At 44.6% G+C, this 22264-nt stretch overlaps 1 protein-coding gene across 1 annotated transcript in view; it reads right to left on the bottom strand.

Annotated features, from left to right (window-relative positions):
• Positions 1–21721, bottom strand: part of LOC145343682 (very-long-chain 3-oxoacyl-CoA reductase-B-like) — a 176766-nt gene extending 155045 nt beyond the window's left edge. The window contains exon 1 of the mRNA XM_080189859.1: positions 21540–21721. Within this exon, the coding sequence (XP_080045985.1) occupies positions 21540–21714 (175 nt within the window). The 5' untranslated portion in view covers positions 21715–21721. The remainder of the gene's footprint in view (positions 1–21539) is intronic.
• Positions 21722–22264: the final 543 nt, after the last annotated feature.

Genomic DNA, 22264 nt, shown 5'->3' with positions numbered 1-22264 from the left:
AGCTACTCAAGAGCAGAGGCAATGAATTCTGCAGTAAATAACTCACCACCTGTTCCCCACAGTCTGTCCACCATTGGCAATGCTCAAATCAGGAGTGTGATGGAACATTCTCCACATGTCTGAATGAGTTCAACTCCAACAATACTTAAACTCAACACTATCAGGATAAAGCAGATTTCTGGATCAGCATCCCATCTACCACTTTAAACATTAATTGCGACCGCCACATGTGCCATTACCATGTACAAACAACAAGATACACTTCCAAGTTTCCCACTAAGCCACACACCTTCAGGATTCAGAACAATAAATCACTTTGCACTCACTGGGTCAAAAAAAAAGGGGACTCCCTCCCTGATAGCACTGAGGATGTATATACACCAGATGGACTGCAGAGGCTCAAGGCAGTGGCTCACCACCACCTAGTCAAGAGCAACTAGGGGTGGATCACAAACATCCCATAAATGACTGAACAAAATCATGAATTAGGCAATTTCAGCATACAGTCAATGTTATAATTTGGAAAGTAATATTAGTATTTGAATCTTGGAAAAATAAAGCTTTTGAAATACCTTTCAGTCTGCTTGGCAAAAATATTTGCTCATGAAGAGACGGGTGGGACTTTCACTTCAAGTGGAGTTTGGATCTATAAGCTTCTACCATGGAGGAGATTGCACTATCAACTCAGCTGAGCTGCATTTGGGAAGTGGTGCTGAATGAGCAGGGAGAGAAGGTTATCAGAAAAAAAAAAGAGTTGGAACAAATACATCATTTTCAGGTTGGCAAACAGTAGCTGGTGGGCCCCCAGGGATCAGTGCTGGGGCCTCAGCCATTTACAATGGATGAAGAGATCAAGTATTATGTGTCCAAATTTGCTGAAAATGCAAAGCCAGTGGGAAAGTAAACTGTGAGGACACAGAATCTGTGGCACGGTGGTACAGTGGTACAGTGGTTAGCACTGCTGCATCATTCCAGGGACCTGGGTTCAATTCCCAACTTGAGTCACTGACTGTGTAGTTCGCACATTCTCCCTGCATTAGCGTGGACTTCCTCCGGGTACTCTGGTTTCCTCCCACAGTTCAAAGATTTGCATGTTAGGTTGATTGTGACATGCTAAATTAATCTTTAGTGTCCCAGGGTGTGATAGGTCAGAGGGATTAGCAGAGATACTGAGTGGGGATAGGGCCAACAGGCAGAATGGCCTCCTTCTGCACTGCAGGGATTCTATGTATGGTTTCTAAAAAAAAACACAGTTAAGTGAATGAGCAACATTGGGTCAATGGGAATTAAATGTTGGTAAATGTCAAAAAGCAGCTTATTTAAGTGGAAACAGAATGCTGCAGTACAGAAGATCAGGGCATCCTTGAACGTTGGACACAAAAAGCTAGCAAGCAGATTCTGCAAGTGATGAGGAAATCAAATGGAATGTTGGCCTTCATTGCGATAGGGGCAGAGTACAGTTAAAGTGGAGAGGTCACACTAAGAGCACTGCGTTCAGTTTTGAGCTTATTTTAGGAGAGATACACTTGCATTGGAGCCAGTTCAGGCTGATTCCTGGGATCAAACTGTCCTTCTGAAGGTTGAGCCGATACTCCTTGGAGTTTAGTAAAAATGAGGTGATCTTAATGAAACAAATAAGATCCTAAGGAAGTTTGACAGGGTAAATGTGGAGAGGGTAGGGTACATATTCCACTTTAGGGGAATTTAGTACTGAGGATCAAAGGATCCTAAGATAAGCAGCTGTCCCTTTAGAATAAATGAGGATTTTTTTATTTCACAGGACTATGAATTTCTGGAATTCTCTACCCCAAAAAGCAGTGAAGGTTGAGTCACTGAATATATTCAAATGTGAGCGTGACAGACTTTTGAACTAGAGGATTCAGGGGAGCAGGTAGGAAAGTGATATTTTCATTTGTTATCATGTGTATTAGTATACAGGGAAAAGTTTGTTTCTGGTGCACTATACAGACAAAACATATTGTACATAGAGGAGGGAGGACTGAAGAATGCGTTAGTCATAGCGAGGGTGTAGAAAAAGATCAATTTAATGCAAGGTAAATTTATTCAAAAGTCTGATGGCAGCAGTGAAGAAGCTGTTTTTGAGTCAGTTGCTACATGATCTCAGGCTTTTGCATCTTTTTCTGACGGAAGATGGAGGAAGATAGTTGGTCCGAGATGCGTGGGGTCCTTCATTATGTTGGCTGCTTTTGAGGCAGTGGGAAGTGTAGACAGTATCAATGGATGGGAGGTTGGTTTGAGTGATGGACTGGGCTTCATTCATGACCTTTTGTAGTTTTTTGCAGATTTGGACAAAGCAGGAGCCATACCAAGCTGGGATATAACCAGAAAGAATGTTTTCTATAGTGCATCTGTAGGAGTTGATGAGAGTTGTAGCAGATATGCCAAATTTCCTTGGTCTCCTGAGAAAGTAGAGGCATTGATGGGCTTAACTATAGTGTCCACATGGAGGAACTAGGACAGGCTGCTGGTTATCTAGACACCTAAAAAGTTAAAGCTCTCCACCATTTCTACTTCATCCCTGTTGATGTAGACAGGGACATGTCCTCCATTACGCTTCCTGAAATCATTGGCTATCTCCTTCATTTTGTTGACATTTTAGCCATGATCTTACTGAATGGCATTGCAAGCTCAAGGAGCTAACTGGCATTCTCTTATTTCTATGTGTTATTAATTACTACCAAACAACCACTCTAATAACAAAGACTCATACCTTTTCATTACAGATTTTTTAAAATGCAAACTTATTGTTTCTCATCTTTCCCTCAATTCCTTCCTTCTTTCCTCTGTTTCACTTTCTGTACATGATTTGCCACTGAAGATTCAAATTCACACTTCCTAGCTCAGATTGTGCCATGGATTCTTCAATTTGATTGGTTGAGGAGACACAATGGCCTGGATCCTGTGATCAGTCGTAAAGCGAAGGCATTAGCCTCTGACTGCATTTAAAACCTTTTGCCTTTCACATTGACATTTCACAGCGTGAAGGTGCTCATGTAGCTGCAGTGTGGATCCACTGAAAGTGAATGAGGCGGCCTAGTGGCATGGTGCAATCCTCACAAAGCCATGGTCCCACTGATGTGACATGTCAAAGACACACTACTAAAAAGGTCTATCCCAACCGTGACTCTAGTCCCAGTGAAACTAGCAGCGTGGTTCCCATGCAGGTACATTGCAACTTCCTGACTGGACTGGACTGCAAGTGAGCTCCCCAGGTTTTGCAATGCCATGGCACCCAACAATAGCAATGAACTTCTCAGCATTCGCCACTATTGGGACTGCAAGAATCGGCCACTTTTGCTTGCTCTGCTCACAGTGGCCTCAGATCTCCTGTGAAGGGCACCACACCCTTATGAATTCCCACCACCTGCATACAAGTCCACAGGAAGCCTACGGGCAAGTCCCAGTACCTGCAGAATCTAGACCATGGTGCTTTTAAAACATCAGCAAAATTCAAAAGTTTGGTTTTAGAATTCTAACAACAACTCATGACTCTGAATATGCCCAACCTATTCTTGGACATGGCACTGGGAAGGTCCAAAACAAAAAAAAAAATTTTGAACAATACAAAGAAAATTTAACCCAGTTGACAACCCCACTTCATACTGTTGACCTTTAAACTCGTAGTTGCTCACACAACTGAGACTCTTATTCCTTGCAAGCCACAAGCCAATTTCTGCCTCCTCACCACGTCTCATTCTGTAAACACTGATTCTAACTGGCCTAATAGTAGAAATGTTCACCTCCTTCAGCTTTTAATCCAAAAGTCAATTATAATAGCTACTGAATAGTTTGTCCAAACTATATTTTGAACTGTTGGACTGTGGAACAGCACTATTAGCAAATATACATTATGGAAGCCAAATTGGAAGAGTCCTGGTCATTGAAGACAACAGCACATTTGATTATCCTTTCACCCTGCTTAAAAATAACCTTCCAGCATTTAAACGTGGGTTTCATTTCCTAAACTCATTTAGTTAATAATCTTTGTCGTCCACAGACTCAACGAAAGTGCTAGAGGGCTGGAGAACTGCAAGCGCCCTTATTCAAAACAGATTGTAAGGATAAGCCCACCAGTACAAACCAGTTTAACTGTGGTGGAAAGATTTCTTGAAAGAATTATTCAGAGTAGAATTAGTAGCCAGAGAAAAATGTGGGTTTATTAAATATCCATGCTGGTTCTTTCTAAAGGAAAAATTGTATTTAACTAACTAGCTTGAGTGTTTTGAAGAGGTAACAGAAAGGGTCAATGAAGGTAATGCTGTTGATGTGATTTACAGGGACTTTCAAAAGGCATTTGATACTATGCTATATAAAAGACTCGAGAAAAGTTATAGCTTACCACACTAGAGGGGGCGCAGAGGAGATTCACCAGGATGCTGCATGGGATGGAGCATTTAAGTTGTGAAGAGAGGTTGGATAGGCTTGGGTTGTTTTCATTGGAGCAAAGATAATGAGAGGTGACCTGATCGAGGTGTTCAAGATTATGAGGGGCATAGTCAGAGTGGATAAGGAGCAACTATTCCCCTTAGTTGAAGGGTCAGTCATGAAGGTGCATAGGTTCAGGAGGGATATGAGGAAAAACCTTCTTACTCAGAGCATACTGAGAATCTGAAATGTGTTGCCTGGGAGGGTGATAGAGGCGGGATGCCTCAAGTCCTTTAAAAAGTACCTGGATGAGCATTTGGCATATCGTAACATTCAAGGCTATGGGCCAAGTGCTGGTAAATGGGATTAGGTGGGAGGCCAGGTGTTTCTCACTTTGGTGCAGACTCAATGGACTGAAGAACCTCTTCTGCTGAGAAATTCATGGAAGAAAAGCGACAGCAACAATACGGGACACAAAATTGGCTGAACAGGAAGCAAAGAGTAATGGTACATGGATATCTTTTAGGGCCAGAGGAATTCCTTATGGGTTGGCATTAGGACCTTTGCTTTTAAGTCCTTGACCACTGGTAGTCCACTAGGGTACTGCAGCTGGTCTGTGTGAGGGGGGGGAATAAAATGCAATCATATACTTTGTATAGATGAGCACCTTTAGGAACACGAAGAAGTCTCACAACAGCAGGTTAAAATCCAACGGGTTTATGTGGAATCACGAGCTTTCAGAGCACTCCTCCTATATCAGGTGAGTGAAGGAGCAGTGCTCTGAAAGCTTGTGATTCCAAATAAATCTGTTGGACTTTAACCTGTTGAGAGATTCCTTACTGTGCCTACCCCAGTCCATTCACAGCATCTCCACATCACACCTTTTTGAAGACAAAATTATATGAAAACGAGGTGAAAAAAAACGATGCAAAAGTGTTCAGTGCACGTGGTGGTGCGGGACAAGAACAAAGACTCAAAGATTCAGATGCTAAAGACGTTAAGCAGAACAGATGGAAAGGCCTTGTAACACAGACTTAAGAAAAACAATAAGTATTATGAAAGATACCAGAACAAGCTCAACCTTAACATAAGAACATAAGAAATAGGAGGAGTAGGCCATCTAGCCCCTCGAGCCTGCCCCGCCATTCAATAAGATCATGGCTGATCTGTCGTGGCTCAGTTCCACATTCCTGCCGTCTCCCCATAACCCTTAATCCCCTCGCTTATCAAAAACCCATCAACCCACGTCTTAAAAATATTTAGCGAGGCAGCCTCCACCACCTCAACAGGCAGAGAACTCCAGAGATTCACCACCCTTTGAGTGAAGAAGTTCCTCCTCAACTCCGTTCTAAACCGCCCCCCCTTTATCTTGAGGCTGTGCCCCCTAGTCCTACTGTCCTTTCTGAGCGGGAAGAGTCTCTCCACCTCTATCCTATCCATCCCATTCATCATCTTATATGTCTCAATAAGATCTCCCCTCATTCTTCTAAACTCTAACGAGTACAAGCCTAGTTTATTCAGCCTCTCCTCATAGCTCAAACCCCTCAACTCCGGTATCAGCCTAGTAAACCTCCTCTGCACTCCAAGGCCAAAATATCCTTGCGCAAGTACGGCGACCAAAACTGCACACAGTACTCCAGCTGCGGCCTCACCAATGCCCTATACAGCTGCAGCAAGACCTCCCTACATTTATATTCAATCCCCCTCGCTATGAAGGCCAGCATCCCATTAGCCTTCCTGACCACCTGCTGCACCTGCAGTCTGGGTTTTTGCGACTCATGCACAAGGACCCCGAGGTCCCTCTGCACCGTCGCATGCTGCAGTTTTTCGCCACGTAAGTAATAGTCCTTCCTACCATTATTCCTACCAAAGTGGACCACCTCGCACTTGCCAACATTAAATTCCAAATGCCTTGACAAATGCCGCAGTGCCACCATGCCCAGATCTCATGATGTTGCTTATCCATGCACCTCACTTGGTTCTACAGGAGGAAGCACAAATCTGCTCCCATGTTCTCATACATACATGGCTGAACACTATACTGGCCTTCGGTTCCACTGCTGGCTGTCTCTTGGAGTCAAAGGGACATGAGCAAACTGAAAGCACAGTGATTCAAAACGTATGAATGAGAAATGGATGGGTGGTCTGCAAAGCTTCACTGCAGCACCAGGCAACCAGTATGTGATTTGAATTGTGCTACCAGTGGGATCTTGCACAGTGCAGAGAAATTTGACCTGACCAAATAAATTGTTCCTGAAATTGGCAGTACCTTCAGAGAATAAAAGCGAGAGCCGCACAGCTTGCTTGATAATATCAAGCGTATTTGAAGATGCACCAGTGGCCACCAAGTCCCACAGGTAGATAGATCTCCAGTCTATTACCTCCAATTTGCACATAGGGGTAAGCAATGAGCCAAAACAGCTCAACCTCCTCAACATTGTTGATCACTCATCTGATCAAAATGTGGAGATTGCATACGGACATGGAACAGGAATGTTAGGTTAAATGACAGATTGTTTTCCAACTTTCAGCTGAAGGAAGTCATCTCAACTAAATACACAGATGAAGCTCATGACAAACTCATTGTGGACCCTTTGAACATAGAACATAGAACACTACAGCACAAACAGGCCCTTTGGCCCACGAGTTGCGCCGATCACATCAACTCCTATCTATAACCCCCAATCCCATAAAACCCCATATACTCATCCAGAAGTCTTTTAAAAGACCCCAGCGAGTTCGCCTCCACCACCACTGATGGCAGCCGATTCCACTCACTCACCACCCTCTGAGTGAAAAACTTACCCCTAACATCACTTCTGTACTTTCCTCCCCGCACCTTAAATCTGTGTCCTCTCATAGCGACCATTTCAACCCGGGGAAATAGCCTCTGAGAATCCACCCTATCTATTCCTCTCAACATTTTATAAACCTCTATCAGGTCGCCTCTCAACCTACGTCTCTCCAGGGAAAAGAGATCCAGTTCCCTCAACCTAACTTCATAAGGCATGCCTCCCAGTCCAGGCAACATCCTTGTAAATCTCCTCTGTACCCTTTCAATAGCTTCTACGTCTTTCCTATAGTGAGGCGACCAGAACTGCGCACAGTTGGTTGCTTAATTTCTTACTGGTGTAGATTAAACGAGAAACATACTTGAAAGATAAAAAGACAGTGAACAGAAAGCAGGCCCAGAGATTGCCACACCAGCCACAACTGCTGAGAGCATTGGTCGATAAATTCTACCCCCAACAGAAACTAAACCTTGTCAGCTGATTTGTAATTATTTTGAGTTTGCAGATGGCAACGAAATTAGAGTTCAGCATGAATCCGGGAAGTCAAACAGCAATTCCCAGTTTGCAGATAACTTTCAGCAATCATTTTATTGCGGAAACAGTGACAGTTATTCATGTGCAAGACAAAATAGAGGCGATGATCAAGAAAACAGATACGTGGGCCAAACAACTTGTATGTTGAATTACGACACGTTTGCAAATCAGTCAGATTTTTGCCATAGCAGAAATGAAGCTTCCAAGTGACATGAAACATGACAGAGAGCACCTGCAAATTTTGAAAACTCTTCCCTGCTCCCAATACAAAGTGCAACTGGATACAAAATCCCTTTGCAAATTTTGATGACATCCTTGCAAGGCTGACTTTTTCTTTAATTTTTAATTCCACCCAAAAAAATCAAATTCAAGTTGAATCCTATTCATGGTCTCCATGAGGGACAAACAAGATCCGCGTTGACAGGATGAGGCACTGCACCCTACCCAGGGCTTGATCTGATGCTTCATCTTAACTAAAAGGCTGAGATCATTTTGAAAAAATTGCATCAGGTAAAGCCTCAGTCTAACCTCATTGGCTATCCTGATTTTACTCTACCCTAGCTTGCGCAAACCACCATCACGGACGTCAGAACATCCCAAGTGCAATGAGCTAGCCAGTCACCTGCTTGCTCATGGTTTTACCCGTCGCAAGCCTGACCTTGAGAGTAAGACAGCCTTGTGGTTCTACCACGTGACAATGTTTTACGGCTGGATTTCTCTCAGAACTACATGACTGGTTTTAGCTTAAAGTTGCTTCAGAATATACATAACTATCAGACAAGGCAACAAAGTTTGATATCTTTTCCTACAATACACCTTTGCACAACTGGGCTTTCAGGGCTTGTTGTATTGAAGATCAAATGAACCAGATCTCCAATTCAGACATGCTGGAATCTGACATCCAGCATTTGACATCTGCGAGACAGCATCAGCATTCTCATTTGGGAAGCATTACTGTTTTCCACTGGTAGACCTACTGCTGGTGAACATGCTATCATGAATGTAATGTACTTGTGTGTGTGTAACATCAACTATTAGAAATAGCTGTGTTTTTAATACCCTTTGATATATAAATTCGACTCATGTCAGCCATAGGCTATGTTGAAAATAAAGTTTAAAATCACTTGCATATGCACCATTTCGTGGTCTGCATAATGGAAAAATTTGGGAGCCACTGATCTCAGTATTGGTGTGCAGGGGACAGTTTCAAAGTTTAAAATGACAAAGCTTAGAAGTATTGTAAATTGTTAAGAGGACAGTGCAAAACTTCAGAAGGACATAGACAAGTCGGTAGGGTGGGCAGATGAAGTTCAATGCAGAGAAGTGTGAATTGATGCATTTTGGATGGAAGAACATGGGCAAACAATCTAAAATAAGGAATACAATTCTTAAGGGATTGCAGGAGCAGAGGGTTCTGGGTGTATATGTGCGTAGATCACTGAAGGTAGCAGAACAGGTGGAAAGAGCAGTTAATACAGCATACAGTATCCTGGGCTTTATTAATAGGGGCAAAAAATAAAAAAGCAAGGAGGTTATGCTGAACTTGTGCAATTTATTAGACAGGCCTCAACTGGAGGACTGTGTACAGTGCTGGCACTAAACTATAGAAAGGATGTGAACGCATTGGAGGGAGTGCAGAAGTTTACATGAATGGTTCCAGGAACTAGAATTCAGTTATGAAGATAGATTGGAGAGGTGAGACTGTTCTCTTTGAAGAGAAAAGGACTAAGGGTAGATTTGATAGAGATATTCAAAATTATAAGGAGGATAGACAGAACAGATAGGGAGAAATTGTTCCCACTCAGAGGGTGCTGGGTCCACTGTTGTTTGTCGTTTATATAAACAATTTGGATGAGAATATAGGGGGCAAGGTTAGTGAATTTGCAGATGACTCTGAAATTGGTGGTGTAGTGGACAGTGAAGGTTATCCAAGACCACAACAGGATCTTAATCAACTGAGCTAGTGAGCCAAGGAATGGCAGATGGCGTTTACTTCAGATAAATGCAAGGTGTTGCATTTTGGTAAGGCAAACCAGGGCAGGACTTGCACAGTTAATGGTAGGGCCCTGGGGAGTGTTGATGAACCGGGAGATCTAGGGTGCAGGTAATTCCTTGAAAGGAGCATCACAGGTAGACAGGGTGGTGAAGGTGGTGTTTGGCACATTTGCCTTCACCTGGTCAGAGCAGAGTAAGGATTATGTTATTGCATTATGTTGCAACTATACAAGACATTAGTATGGCCACATTTGGAGTACTGCATACGATTTCTGCTATAGGAAAGATATTATTAAACTGGAAAGGGTGCAAAAAGATTTACAAGGATGTTGCTGAGGCAGAAAGGTTTGAATTATAAGGAGTCTGGTTAGATTGGGACTTTGTTCCCAGGAGCATAAGAGGATGAGGGATGACTTTATGGAAGTTTATATAATCATGAGGGGCATAAATGAGGTGAATAGCCAAGATATTATTCCCAGGGTACAGGTGTCCAAAACTAGAGGGTATAGTGAGATGGGAAAGATTTGAAAGACACCCGAGGGGGTGGTGCGCATATGGAATAAGCTGCCAGGGGAGGTGGTAGAGGTGGGTACAATTACAACACTTAAGACATTTGGACAGACGCATGGATAAATTGGGCCGAAAAGGCCTGTTTCCATGCTGCATCTCTCTATTTTTCCGTAAAGGCCAAAATGTCATTTGCCTTAACTACTTGTTGGGCCTGCCCGATTCATGCACGAGAACACCTAGATCACTCTGTACTTCACTCACCTGCAGTCTCTCTCCATTTCGACAATAATCTGTCTTTCGATTCCTCCTACCAAAGTGCAATACCTCACACTTCCCAACATTAAACTCCACTGGCCAGGTTTCCACTCAGTCGTTCAATTTATCTATATCCCGCTGCAAAAATCACGATATCCTCATCACAAAATGTTCTTCCCCTATCTGCATATCACTGGTAAATTGTGAAACTTTACATCCTGTTCCTTCCTCCAGGTCCTTAAGGTAAATAGTAAACAATTGCGGGCCAAGAAATTATCCCTGCGGTACTCCACCAGTTACATTTTTCTGAAAAGTACCCATTTATTCCAACTCTCTTTTTCATGCGTCAGCCAGACATTTCTTCCAATTCCATGGGCTTTTACTTTACACACCAGCCTGTTATGCAGCACCTTATCAAATGCCTTTTGGAAATCTAAATAGACTACATCTATAGGTTCCCCTGTACTTAATTTCCCTGTTACATCCTCAAAGAATTTGAGCAAATTTGATTTATCTTTCATAAAACCATATTGACTGGGTTTGATTATATTCAGCTTTCCTAAATGATTTGTTATTTCCTCTTTAATTACTGACAAAGTCTTGCCAAAAATAGATGTTAAACTAACTTGGCCTATAATTCCCTGCCCTCACCCCTTTTTGAACTAGGGAGTCACATTGACCATTTCCCAATCTTCTGGTGCCATCTTGGAATTTCACGCATTAAGAAAAATTTCAACCAGTGGATCCACACTCTCTGCAACCACCATAGTTCATCAGGTCCTGATGACTTGTCTGCCTTTAGCCCCTTTGTCATTCAACCCTTGTGACTGGGATTTTTATCAGTTCTACCATGTTAGTTGAAATTAGCCCATCTGATAACTTAGGGATATTTACATAAGAAATAGGAGCAGGAGTAGGCCATCTAGCCCCTCGAGCCTGCCCCGCCATTCAATAAGATCATGGCTGATCTGGTGTGGCTCAATTCCACATTCCCCCATCTCTCCCCATAACCCTTAATCCCCTTGCCTATCAAAAACCTATTAACCCGCATCTAAAAAATATTGAGCGAGGCAGCCTCCACCACTTCAACAGGCAGAGAATTCCAGAGATTCACCACCCTTTGAGTGAAGAAGTTCCTCCTCAACTCCGTTCTAAACTGCCCCCCCTTTATCCTGAGGCTGTGCCGTCTAGTCCTACTGTCCTTTGAGCAGGAAGAGCCTCTCCACCTCTATCCTATCCATCCCATTCAACATCTTATACGTCTCAATGAGATCTCCCCTCATTCTTCTAAACTCTAACGAGTACAAGCACAGTTTATTCAGCCTCTCCTCATAGTTCAACCCCCTCAACTCCGGAATCAGCCTAGTAAACCTCCTCTGCACTCCCTCCAAGGCCAAAATATCCTTGCGCAAGTGCAGCGACCAAAACTACACACAGTACTCCAGCTGCGGCCTCACCAGTGCCCTATACAGCTGCAGCAAGACCTCCCTACTTTTATATTCAATCCCCCTCGCTATGAAGGCCAGCATCCCATTAGCCTTCCTGACCACCTGCTGCACCTGCAGGCTGGGTTTTTGCAACTCATGCACAAGGACCCCGAGGTCCCTCTGCACTGTCGCATGCTGCAGGTTTTCGCCACGTAAGTAATAGTCCTTCCTACCATTCTTCCTACCAAAGTGGACAACCTCACATTTGCCAACATTAAATTCCATTTGCCAGTTCCTGGCCCATTCGCCCAGCCTATCTAGATCCTTCTGCAGACTCTCCACACCCTCCGCACAATTTGCCGTTCCACCAATCTTGGTGTCATCAGCAAATTTCGACACCATACACTCGGTTCCCTCCTCCAGATCATCTATATAAATGGTAAATAGCTGAGGCCCCAGCACCGACCCCTGGGGCACTCCACTAGTCACCAACCGCCAATCCGAATAGCACCCATTGACCCCCACTCTCTGCCTCCTATTTGACAACCAATCCTCTATCCACGCTAACACCCTACCCCCAACTCCATGCCCCCTGACCTTCTGCAATAACCTCTTGAGGCACCTTGTCAAACGCCTTCTGAAAATCAAGAAAGACCACATCCACCGGCTCTCCTCTATCCACCGCCCTAGACACATCCTCATAGAACTCCAATAAATTCGTCAGACACGACTTCCCCTTAACGAAACCGTGCTGCGTCTGCTCTACCAAACAATTCTCCTCAAGATGCCTCGCTATTTTCTCCTTGAGCACGGATTCTAACATTTTTCCTACAACAGACATTAAACTAACCAGCCTATAATTCCCCGCCTTTTGCCTGCCACCCTTCTTAAACAACGGCGTAACATTAGCCGTTTTCCAATCTTCCGGCACTTCCCCGGAATCTAGCAACATTTGGAAAATAATCACCAAGGCATCCACTATCGCCTCCGCCAATTCCTTCAGAACCCTTGGATGCATTCAATCCGGTCCTGGGGACTTGTCCACAATCAGTCCCTTCAGTTTGTCGAGCACCGCCTCTCTAGTAACAATAATGTCATTCAGGCCCTCCACTCCTACTATCTTTCCATTGCTAACACCTGGCAAATTACTCACATCCTCCTCCGTGAAGACCGAAACAAAAAAGTTATTCAGGGCCTCAGCCATTTCCCCATCCTCTACCACTAAGTCCCCCCTCTCATCCTCTAAGGGTCCAACATTCACCCTAGCCAGCCTCTTCCTTTTTATATATTTATAAAAACTCTTGCTATCCTTTTTTATATTAAGCGCTAGCCCAGCTTCATAGTTTATCCTACCCTTCTTTATCAATTTCTTTGTCATTCTTTGTTGACATTTAAACCTCTCCCAATCCTCTTCTCGCCCACTACTCTTAGCTACTCTAAACGCATCCGTTATTAATTTAACACTTTCCTTCACCTCCTTCGTTATCCACGGCTGATTACCTCTCCTCCTCCAATCCGTTTTAACCATCCCAATAAATTTCTGCTGAGCACCAAGAAAGATCTCCTTAAAGACCCTCCACTGTTCCTCAGCAGACCTACCTTCCAACGCACTCCCCCAATCAACATTCGCCAATTCCTCTCTCATCCTACCATACTCCCCTCTGTTCAAACAAAGGACACATGTCCGGGAGCCCACTTCCTCCTCCTCCATCTGCATCAGAAACTCCACCATACAATGATCACTCTTCCCAAGAGGATCCTTCACCACAAGGTCCCTAATTCTACCCGCCTCATTACAATGTCTTCCGCAGCATGACTTAGACAAAAAAATTTATTTAGTATATCTGATATTTCTCCATTTGCTATCATTATTCAGTATTTACCTACATTTACCTTACCTGTCTGCTTCCCATTTATATATGCATAGAAACTCTTACTGTTTGTATGCTGCATACAAGTTTTCTCTCAAAACTCATTTTCTCCCTGATTAGCTTTTTAGTCTTTTGCTGCTGGATCCTAAAAGGTTCCCGGTCCTCTGATCTACCACCATCCCTTGCCATTTTATATATCCTGTTTTTCAATTTAACGTTACCCTTAATCTCCTGTGTTAACCATGGATTTTGCCTCCTTCTCCTGGAATCCCTCTCTTTGACTGGGATAAAATCCTGCTCATCATTTTGGACCAGCTGTTCAAATATCTGCCACTGCTCATCAACTGAGCTGTATCTTAGCTTGTTTACCCAGTTCACCTTAGACAATTCCACCCTCATAACATTGTAATTGCCCTTATTTAAGTTGAAGACACCAGTTATGGACCTATGGTGCTCATCCTCAAACTGTACCTAGAATTCTATTACTACCCCCCAAAGCATCCTTAGCCACAAGATCCCTTATTAATCCTTCTTCATTACACAAAACAAAAAGCAGATATAGAAATACTGGTAAATGAAAGATTGAGCAAAAGAGCAGAGCTTGCATTTACGTAGCACCTTTAACAGCCTTAGGATGCCCCAGAGCACCAAGGTACTCTTGAAGTGTCATTACTGTTGTAATTAATATGGAGAATATTTCCACTTGAGTAAGAGTCCAAAAAATATAAGTTTAATAAATTCAGTAAGGAATTTTGAAGAAGCTTCTTTACTCAATGTTAGCATTCCATATTATGCTGGATTATTATTATTACTGGTGTGTTCTAGCCCCAGCCCTTTTCAATCTCTATATCAATGATCTGCCTCCAACTCTGTCTCAGAAGCTTACCTATATTGACAATATCAGCTGTGTCTCAGGCTCGGATACGTTCTAAACAGGGACAACACAAAACAGCAATGTTGTAAACTTGCCAACTACTGTTTAGACACGGCGCCTTCACTTAGCAGCAAACAGTTGCAAGTATTTGCCACCTCCACAATGTCAGTGCCACAAGTGAACTCAACTTCTCCTTGAACAGCAAGAGACTGAATCACGAACATCCCGCTTATCCCGATGTTACCCTTGACCGAAACCGACATACTAAAATCATCTGAGCAAGGCAGCAAAGATCAAAACACAGAACAATCTCCTCAGCAAATCTGCTGGCTTTTCATGGGGTGCAGGTACTCAAACCTTAAGGACCTCAGCTCTTGCTGACTCAACTATAGGATACTGTATGCCAGTTTAGTACAAGTCATCCCATAGCACTCTAGCAGATACATACCTTAACATAACAAATCACATCATCTCAGGTACTCTCCAATCAACCCAATGCCAAGCAACACCTCAAACCTCAAGAGAGATTGCAGCAGGAAAGCTCCTGGAGAAGGCTTACCTCAACCCATGTCTGCTGCTACACAAGAATCATACCAATCCACCTGCTACTCACCTCCCAACATACTGTGTAGCCAAAACCACAGTACAAAAGGAATAACTGCAGAGGCCCTACGGTACCAGGAATTGAACAAACACTCCACCACCATTAAAAATCACTATCAAAAATCTCACAGCAAGCCCCTCCAGCTTCAAGCTGCCACACCAACACTGATCACTCAACTGTTTCCACAGTGGTCAAGGCCTTTGGAGTCCCCCCAGTGACTCACATCACTGAAGACTGCCTCTGACAAATTCAGTGGAGGGCTCAGAGAGCTATGTTTAACCACTGTGGAAGCTATTGTCTGGCTAGATAATTACTGTTCAAGCTTAAAAAAAAATTCAATATTAGAATATTGCTATCACATAGGAACAGGAATAAACCACTCAGCCCGTCAAGTCTATTGCACCATTCAATCAGATCATGGTTAATCATCTACCTTGATGCCACTTTCCCACACTATCTCCATATCCCTACTTTGAGGTAGAGAATTGTGGAAGGCATAATGGTTAGCACTGCTGCCTCACAGCATCAGGGGCCCCGGTTCGATTCCTAGCTTGGGTCACTGGCCGTGCGGAATCTGCACATTCTCCCCGTCTGTGCATGGGTTTCCTCCAGGGGCTCCAGTTTCCTCCCAAAGTCAGAAAGGTGTGCTGATTAGGTGCATTGGCCACGCTAAATTCTAAGTTCTAACTCCAAAGATTCACCTCAGTGAAGAAATTCCTTCTCATCTCATCTTAAAGGGCCCATCCCATGTCCTGAGATTATTGTCCCCAGTGCTAGGCTCACCAGCCAAGAGAAACATCTTATCTACTTCCACCCTTTCAACGAGGTCATTTTTCGAAACTCTGGCAAATACAGACCCAATTTCCTCTGACCTACACATTCCAAAGAAACCCACGAGACATGGGGAGAACATACAAACTCCAAACAGACAGACAGTCACCCAAGGCCGAAATTGAACCCGGGTCCCTGGCGCTGTGAGTCAGCAGTGCTAACCACTGTCACTGTGCCGCCCTATGTGGAGGTGAGATGGATCAGCTATGGTCAATGTATAGGATTATGAGGCTTGGGCAGAGAAGAGATCCGGGGTAAGATAATCAATCACCAATGCATGCACCATCCTTCTCGGCACCTCCTTCAACATACTGCGATGAGGCTTATCTAGTCCAGGGAACGTATCAACTTCAATGCAGTTAACTACCTCTTTATAACAGTAATTTCTTCTAACTTCTCAATGTCACATGTCCCTTGGTCACCTCGTAGTTCTGGGAGATTTTCTGTGTATTCTTCGAGGAAGACGATTGCAAAGTGATTGTTTAGTTTATCTACTATAAATTATTCTGTGCCCGTCTGTAGTGGGCTTAAATTTATCAGAGCTAATCTTTTGAAGCTCTTACAATTGCCTTAATGTTTTTTGCTAGTTTGCACAAAATTCTTTTCTCCCTTTCTTAATCAATTCCTTGGTCCTCCTTTGCTGGATCCTAAAATGCTCTCAATCTTCAGGCTTACTATTTTCCTCCCACCACCCCCTCTGCAATCCTTAGAACTCACTTCCTTGAATCTAATATAATCTTCAACTTTTTTCATCAATTACTCTTCACCTTTCTCTTTGGGCGTTTGTACCGTAGAAAAACTTTTATCTGTTGTAAACCATGTACTTTTTTTTTAAATGCTAGCCATTGCCCGTCTAATGTCAAACTTTACAGCGTACGTTCCTAATTCACCATAGCTAGCTTGCCCCTCAATCTCCTCTCTTCAGATTTACAATCCTTGTTTCAGAATGAACTACACCACATTCAAACTTAATGCAAAATCATATCATATTACGGTCACTATTTCCCAAAAGCTCCTTGCCAGCAAGATTATCATTATACAAGACTAAATCCAAAATAGCTCCATCCCCAGTGGACTCAACGTACTGCATCATAGAATCCCTACAGCACAGGAGGAGGCCATTCGGCCCAGCAAGCCCATGCCGACAACATTCACACCCAATCCCAGTAGCCCCACACATTTACAATGCTAATCCCCCGACACAAAGGGGCAAATTAGAGTGGCCAATCAACCCAAACCACACATCTTTGGACTGTGGGAGGAAACCGGAGTGCCCAGAAGAAACCCACACAGACACAGGGAGAACTTGCAAACTCCACAAAGACAGTCACTTGAGCCAGAATTGAATCCAGGTCCCAGGCAGTGAGGCAGCAACGCTAACCACCATGCCACCCACAAACACATCCAGAATTGCTCCAAAACACATCTCATACATACTCCTGGAATTCTTCTCCATAGCATAAGTGCTGATTTGGTTAATGCAGTCTGTGTAAATTAGAGTAGTTGATACAGCTTGGAGAAATTGCATTAATGGGCAAGTTAATGAAGTACACGGGAGGAGAAATTAAAGAGATATATTGATAGAGTAAGATCTTAAAAAGTGGGAGGGGGAACAACGTTGAAATCTGTTGATAAACCCAAATGCTGAGTGGGGCTAAGGAACACGTGGCATGCTGTGAGATCATTGTGAAAGATGAGACAAATAAGAACATGAATCGACCAGCAAGATAGATAGGTAAAGTGCAGAAAAAATGGTCAGTTTTAGACGTAATAAGCAGAAGTAGGCATTCCTCAAGTAACTTGGTGTGCGCAAGCCATAAAAGCTGGGAGAAGTAGGTTAACATCAGGAAAGTCGAATGGAACTCTTGAATTTCTATCTAGAGACATAGAACACAAAAACATAAACGCTTAGCTCATCCAAAACATGGAACTTATTAACAACATTGTGGGAGCTCCTCAACCACACAAACAGCAACATTGCAAGGCAATTCACTGCCACCTGCTCGTGCATTCTGACAAAAAGTCATCGATTTGAAATATTAACTGTTTCCCTCATCAAACATGCTGCCAGCTCTGAGCTTTTCCAGCATTTTTCTGCTTCTATCTCAGATTTCCAGCAGTATCTTCCTTTTGTCCTTCTCAAGGACACTAGGAATAGATAACAAATCATAGCCTTGCCAGCAACACCCACACCACAAGTTCTTAGACACTTTGTACAATTTCACAGAAATCATTTGAGATAAGGAATTGCAGTTTTCCCAATAAATTGGAGCTTTTCCAATGCAGCTGAATGCTAAGAGATGAACGAATAGTCACCTTAAAAACAGGAGTGCTAAGGTAAATCAAGATGAATTATTTCCATCCATCTGCAAAGCAATGGCAAGAGGGAAAAGAACGAAGGTAACAATAAAATGAAAGGGAAGATTCGAAAGTGGGAGTGGGTGATCAGAAATCTGAATTTTCCATTATGAACTGGGGCTGAAACAGATCCTACAAATTCATTTATAAAGAGAATGAGTGTGCTGCTGGAAGGAACAGTATTAAATAGACAGTAGAAGAATGCAATCAGATTCACCTTGTAGAGAAAACACCCACTCACAATTGCAGGATCAAATGGTGTTCTTCTGCACTGTCACAGTGCATCTTGAGTAGAATACTCTTCAATTCACAAACATACACCACAACCTACAAGGGTCAGCAGGCAAAGACTCAGGTAATAGTGGGAGTTGCTGATCCTACCTGGAGAACTTTACTGCACGGAAAGCCATTTGGCCTTTTGTGCTTCTGCTAGCTCCTTGAATCCGCTGCCCAATATAATCCCATAATCCTCCTGTTTCCTTTTAACCCTGCAAATTAGCATTCTTCCAGTACATGGTCTATTGCTTTTTGAAAGTTTCTATGGAATCTGCTTCCATCATTCTTCATTCCAGAAATAAAATTTTCACTAATCTTCGAACTCTTAATGTTTAATTTTAAATGTGTGACCTCTGCTTCTCCCTCCTCACTCTACCAAACCCTCTCCCTCTTTTTTCTTCCTTCTTCCTTGCAGCAACACAGCCAGCTCCCTAGTAGCTCCAGTCCTTGTGGTCCTCTTTTAAGGTCAAACCAAATAAACAAACTCAAACTAAATTAGGACAAAGTAAAAGGGGCAGCTCCCCAAAAGGAAGGGGAACAGCCCGAACAAAAAGTACAAAAGGAAACTTAAGACACATCAAATTAAAACATGATTATTCGGCTCAATAATGCACCCCAACTCCTGCGGTGCCCAACAAGCGCGAAAGGCGTCAATTGCATCCGCGGACACCTGGCCGCGAACGTAGCCACGGTAGAGGGGCAGACAATCAGGATGGACAGCCCCCTCGATCACCCGCTGCCTGGAGCTGTAAATGGCATGTTTCGCCAGGCCCAGGTTCACGAGGAGGCTTTTTTTCAGTTTTGTGTACTTTCACCAAAACAGAAAAAGTTGAGAAGGTGCAACTTCTCTACATAAGTCCTTCATGAACTCCCTTGTATCCTCTCTAAGGTCTTGACATCCTTCACAAAGTGTGGAGTTTAGAACCAAACTGCTACTCAGGCGCTTCATTGATTGAGATTTAACATGATTTTTAGCATGTCCTTTTTTGACATTGAAATGCTCTGATAAATCAAATTCTAGAATATCAATTTTTGTATCACCCACAAACTTCAGAATTGTATTCCCTATACTCAAGCCTAGGTCATCTCTCGTATACACAGAATCCCTCATGCAGAAAGAGGCTATTTGGCCCATTGAGCCTGCACTGACAACAATCCCACCCAGGTCCTGTAACCCCTGCTAATGCCCACAATAGCTTGGAAATGCTTCCAATGAAATAATATTTTCCTCAAATAAAAGGACCAACTGCTTACACAGTATATCAGATGTAGTCACCCCAATACCTTGTCCAGCTGCAGCACGACACACAACCTCTTTAAAATAAGGACCGATATTCCATTAGCCTCCTTGATTACCTGCTGCTCCTATGCTAACTTTCTGCATTTTATGCACATACCCCCGAGTCACTTTGTGTTGCAGCTTTCTGCAGTTTTTCTTCATTTAAATAATACTCTGTTCTTTTGTCTGTCACATTCGCCAGATGCAAAAATAATCAAGATACTGTTGCATTGCTGGAGGAGCTGCAGTTCAGTAAGTGGGTCACGAGGGTTAGTGAAGCTGGCCCAGGACAATGGGCCCTCTGAGCAGAGGAACTATACACACTCTGTGCTACATACATACTAATGTTACTCCTACCTTAACCCCTGCTGCAATTTACAGGCCGGGCAGTAACCTCAGCGTTCCACCCACACGCTACTTTATAAGAGTTAGTCAGCTGGCTCCCTCTCCCAGCCGAGCCTATGAGCCCAAACCCAGTTTGACACTGCCAGCCCAGACTAACCCTAACTGTTCCCCCTCCCCTAAATCCAACCCCCTTCCCCCTCCACCAACCCTGCCTGACAGCCCTCCTCCTCACCCCATCCCAACAGCACCCCCTCCTCACCGCACCCCCCCCCCCCCACCCATAAAGAGCAACGTTCAGGAGATTGAAAAATAAATCAAGTCCCTTGAAGATCTCCTCGATGAATTTGATTTCATATCTAAAACATGAAAAAGTCAAGAAATTGAAGTCAAGGGATGATTTAGCTCCCTCTCCATCCCATTCTGACAGCCCCCCTCCCCGTCCCAACCTGACAGGCCAAAAGACCATAAGCTATGAGCAAAATTAGGCCATTCAGTCCATCGTGTCTGCACCACCACTCAATCGTGGCTAATAAGTTTCTCAACCCCATTTTCCCCATAACCTTTGATCCAATTATCTCAATCTGAAATACACCCAATAACCTGCCCTCCACAGCCGTAAGTAGCAATGAGTTCCACAGATTCACTCCTCCCCCTGGCCTCACAGACCCCCAGTCCCCTCCCCCTGGCCTCACAGATCCCCTCTCCCTCCCCACCCCCCCGGCATAGCAGATCCCCTCCCCCTTCCCCCCCCCCACCCCGGGCACCGCAGATCCCCTTCCCCCCCCCCCCCCGGGGCACCGCAGATCCCCTTCCCCCCCCCCCCCCGGCACCGCAGATCCCCTCCCCCCTTCCCTCCCCCCCCCCCCCCCCCGGCACCGCAGATCCCCTCCCCCCTTCCCCTTCCCTCCCCCCCCCCCCCGCACCGCAGATCCCCTCCCCCCTTCCCCTTCCCTCCCCCCCCCCGCACCGCAGATCCCCTCCCCCCCCCTTCCCCTTCCCCCCCCCCCCCACCCCACCCCGGGCACCGCAGATCCCCTCCCCCCTCCCCGGCACCGCAGATCCCCTCTCCCTCCCCACTCCCCACGGCCTCGCAGATCCCCTCTCCCCTCTCCCCAGCCTCACAGACCCCCCCTCTTCCCCTCCCCCCCGTCCCCCTCCCCGGCCTCACACTCCTCCCCCCTGTCCTCCCCCTCCAAACTCACCTGCCCAACGGCCGAACTCTCCCAGCCGGAGCCCCGATCCGATCAGGAACACCTGGGCCCCCCTCAGCAGCCGCCAGGTCGCCCGGAGCACTATCCAGGCGAGGGCGGTCACCCCGAGCCAGTAGAAGAATCGCGGACAGAGCAGGGATTCAAACCGCATCTCCAGAACCGCCATCACCACCTCAGGACAGCCGGTTTCCGTCCCGCGGCGGACCGGAAATACCCGCCCGCTGATTGGCCGAGAGCTGGAGCCGCTCGCCATTGGCTCCGGGCGCCTGTCAATCATCTCCAAACCTCCACCACTTCCGCCGGAGCGCGCCGCCGGCCGGCAGTTCCCGTTGCAATGTGGGGGTTGTAGTTTCCTTCCGCTCTTTCCCATGTTCCCGTGAGCCGCCGAGACTACAACTCCCACAATACCCCTCTCACAGCCAAATCTCGCCTTCTCTCGAGAGATTTCACCACGGCCCACCCCCAAAAACACGGAAGTGATGGCTCTGCTCACAATGTGGACAACATTTATGACAAATATTTAAAAGATACACAAAATATTAAGGCACAAAATCCAGGGTCACCTCAGGAATCATTTATTGCAATTCCTACTCTTTTCACAATAAATGTCATTTTGTCCAACACACGTATTTCAGCCAGAACTCTTCAAATACATTGCATTGCAAACAGATTTTTGCTCTCTCTTAAACAATGTCATTTCATTCGAAAATATATTT

Source organism: Carcharhinus amblyrhynchos, chromosome 6 (assembly GCF_965287045.1).
Source record: "Carcharhinus amblyrhynchos chromosome 6, sCarAmb.v2.hapA, whole genome shotgun sequence".
In the NCBI taxonomy this organism is placed as follows: domain Eukaryota; kingdom Metazoa; phylum Chordata; class Chondrichthyes; order Carcharhiniformes; family Carcharhinidae; genus Carcharhinus; species Carcharhinus amblyrhynchos.
The sequence above is the reverse complement of the archived record's forward strand: the minus strand, read 5'-3'. Positions and strand labels throughout refer to the sequence as shown.